Source organism: Terrapene carolina, unplaced genomic scaffold (genome assembly GCF_002925995.2).
Source record: "Terrapene carolina triunguis isolate 2854851 unplaced genomic scaffold, T_m_triunguis-2.0 Scaffold130, whole genome shotgun sequence".
In the NCBI taxonomy this organism is placed as follows: Eukaryota; Metazoa; Chordata; order Testudines; family Emydidae; genus Terrapene; species Terrapene triunguis.
This window is the reverse complement of record NW_020664481.1, coordinates 22,986,071-22,988,057: the sequence shown is the minus strand read 5'-3', so window position 1 is coordinate 22,988,057 and position 1,987 is coordinate 22,986,071. Positions and strand designations below refer to the sequence as shown.

The 1,987-nt window shown below is 63.7% G+C and overlaps 1 protein-coding gene across 4 annotated transcripts in view; it reads right to left on the bottom strand.

Annotated features, from left to right (window-relative positions):
- The window catches only part of CBFB (core-binding factor subunit beta), a 62,149-nt gene extending 60,833 nt beyond the window's left edge, over nt 1-1,316 (bottom strand). For 3 of the 4 annotated variants that reach the window (XM_024202251.2, XM_024202250.2, XM_024202252.2), the window contains exons 1-2: nt 1,185-1,316; nt 861-947 (exon numbers count right to left, since the gene is read on the bottom strand). In XM_024202251.2, the coding sequence (XP_024058019.1) occupies nt 861-947; nt 1,185-1,262 (165 nt within the window). In that variant the 5' untranslated portion in view covers nt 1,263-1,316. The remainder of the gene's footprint in view (nt 1-860; nt 948-1,184) is intronic. The other variant, XM_024202253.2, reaches the window with a different exon arrangement.
- Nucleotides 1,317-1,987: the final 671 nt, after the last annotated feature.

Genomic DNA, 1,987 nt, shown 5'->3' with positions numbered 1-1,987 from the left:
TAGCCTACGAAAACTTATGCCCAAATACATTTGTTAGTCTCTAAGGTGCCATAAGGACTCCTCGTTGTTTTTGCCTATACAGACTAACACGGCTACCACTCTGAAACCTTTAAGGAAGAGGAACACTTAAAGTCATTGATTTAAAACTCTCATGGATGGGTGGGGCAGTGTGGATGCTGTTTGAGGGATGTTTTGTAGAAATGTTTTGTAAAAACTATCAGTGGGTTTTAGCCCACAAAAGCTTATGCCCAAATAGATTTGTTAGTCTCTAAGGTGCCACAAGGGCTCCTTGTTGTTTTTCCTCTTCCTTAAAGTATTTTTTAAAACGTTACTATACATTCTAGTTAATCTGCTGGACAGAAAGACACATTTATTTCTTTAAAGAAGTGGCTGGATAGTTTAACTTAGGCTGCTTGGGTTTTAGTTTCCCTTTTTTATTCCCTGTAAAGTGAAAACATGGTTGCCCAAACACTTTTGCTGGCCGCAACAACAGTTATTTACACAGTGAAGTTTTATGCTGGGGGAGTTTAGGGTTTGCTAAGTTTTGGGATGAAGTGCCTGGCCGCGACAACCGTAGGCAATTGACATCCACAACTGGTGGGTTGAGATCGCTCCCCCTCTGTGCGCTGGAATGGGGCAGACAATAAGGAAGTCGCTCCTGCTGCTGAAACGTTTAGCATCCGCAGCTTTGTTCCACAAGCGGCAGACGCTAGGCAGCGAGCGGGGTGTCTGGGCTCCGCACAGTTCCGGGTTGCTCGCGCGTGTGACGGGTCCGTGCCGTGCCGCGCCGCGGGGGGCCGAGCGGGCGGGGGGGGGGGGGGGGGGGGGGGGGGGGGGGATGCTGGAAGCGCAGCACTTACGATCTCGGACCGGCCGTCCCGGCAGGCGTTCTGGAACCGGGCCTGCCGCTCCTCGTGGGGTCGGTCCCTGAAGCCGGTGTATTTAATCTGCGAGGAACAGGAGGCAAATCAGAGGAGGAATCCCGCCCGGGAGGGGGCCGGCCGCGAGCGATAAGGGGAGGCGGAGTGCGGAGATAGCACCGCGGGCGGGCGGGCGGGCGGGCAGGCAGCCGGCGGGCGCTGCCCTCCGGCCCCGGCAGCCCGGGACAGGGTTGGGAGGCGCGGGCGCCACCGGGACGGGGCGCGGGGAGCGCTGCTCCCCGGTGGGGGGGGGGGTCCCCTCACCTCGCACTCGCGGCTCAGCTTCCTGAAGAACTCCTCGTTCTCGAACTTGCTCCGCTGGTCGGGGACAACCCGCGGCATGGTGGGGCCCCCGCGGAGTCCCAAGCCCCGGCGGCTCGCCCCGCTGCCCTTTGTTCGCCCCCCTCCCCCGGCCGCGCCGCCGCCTCCGCCTCGCGCCCAGTGCAGCAGCAGCAACCGCCAGAGCTCGCGCCGCTGCTGCTGCCGCCGCCGCCGCGCGTCTCGAGCCCCCTCCCCCCCGACTTCCTCCCCGGCTCGTAAACTCCGGCCAAACAGCCGCACCATTCACAACTCCGGGCTGATGCTGCCGCGCATGCGCGGCGCGAGCCGGGGGCTCGCGCTGCCGCCCCTCCCTGGCAGGCGCTGGGCGGGCGTGAGTCACCGCCCCCGCGTGGACCGCGGGAGCGGGGCGGTCGCCCCTCGCTCAGCCCGTCTCGCCGGCTTCCGGCGGAGCCCCCACAGGACGGGCGAGACCTGCGTGTCCCGACACGCTCCTGCCCGGGGAACCCCGCGGGGATCGGTCACGCTCCGCTACCCCGCGGGAGCTGGCGCCCTTCGCCCGCCGCTGGGGCACGGCGCCTCGGGGCTGGGCAGCGCGCTGGGCGGGCTGGGCTGCCCCATGCCAACCCCTGCGGGTGCTCTGGCGTGGCAGCCTCCCGCAGGGAGTTCAAAATCGGCTCAGGTACTGCACCTGCCCCAGTGCTGGGAGGGGAGGGGTTAATTCCCCCCCCTTGTTTTCTCTGGGCTGTGGTGTTGTGTCGGGGGGGGGGAACCTCCCAGGCAAGAGA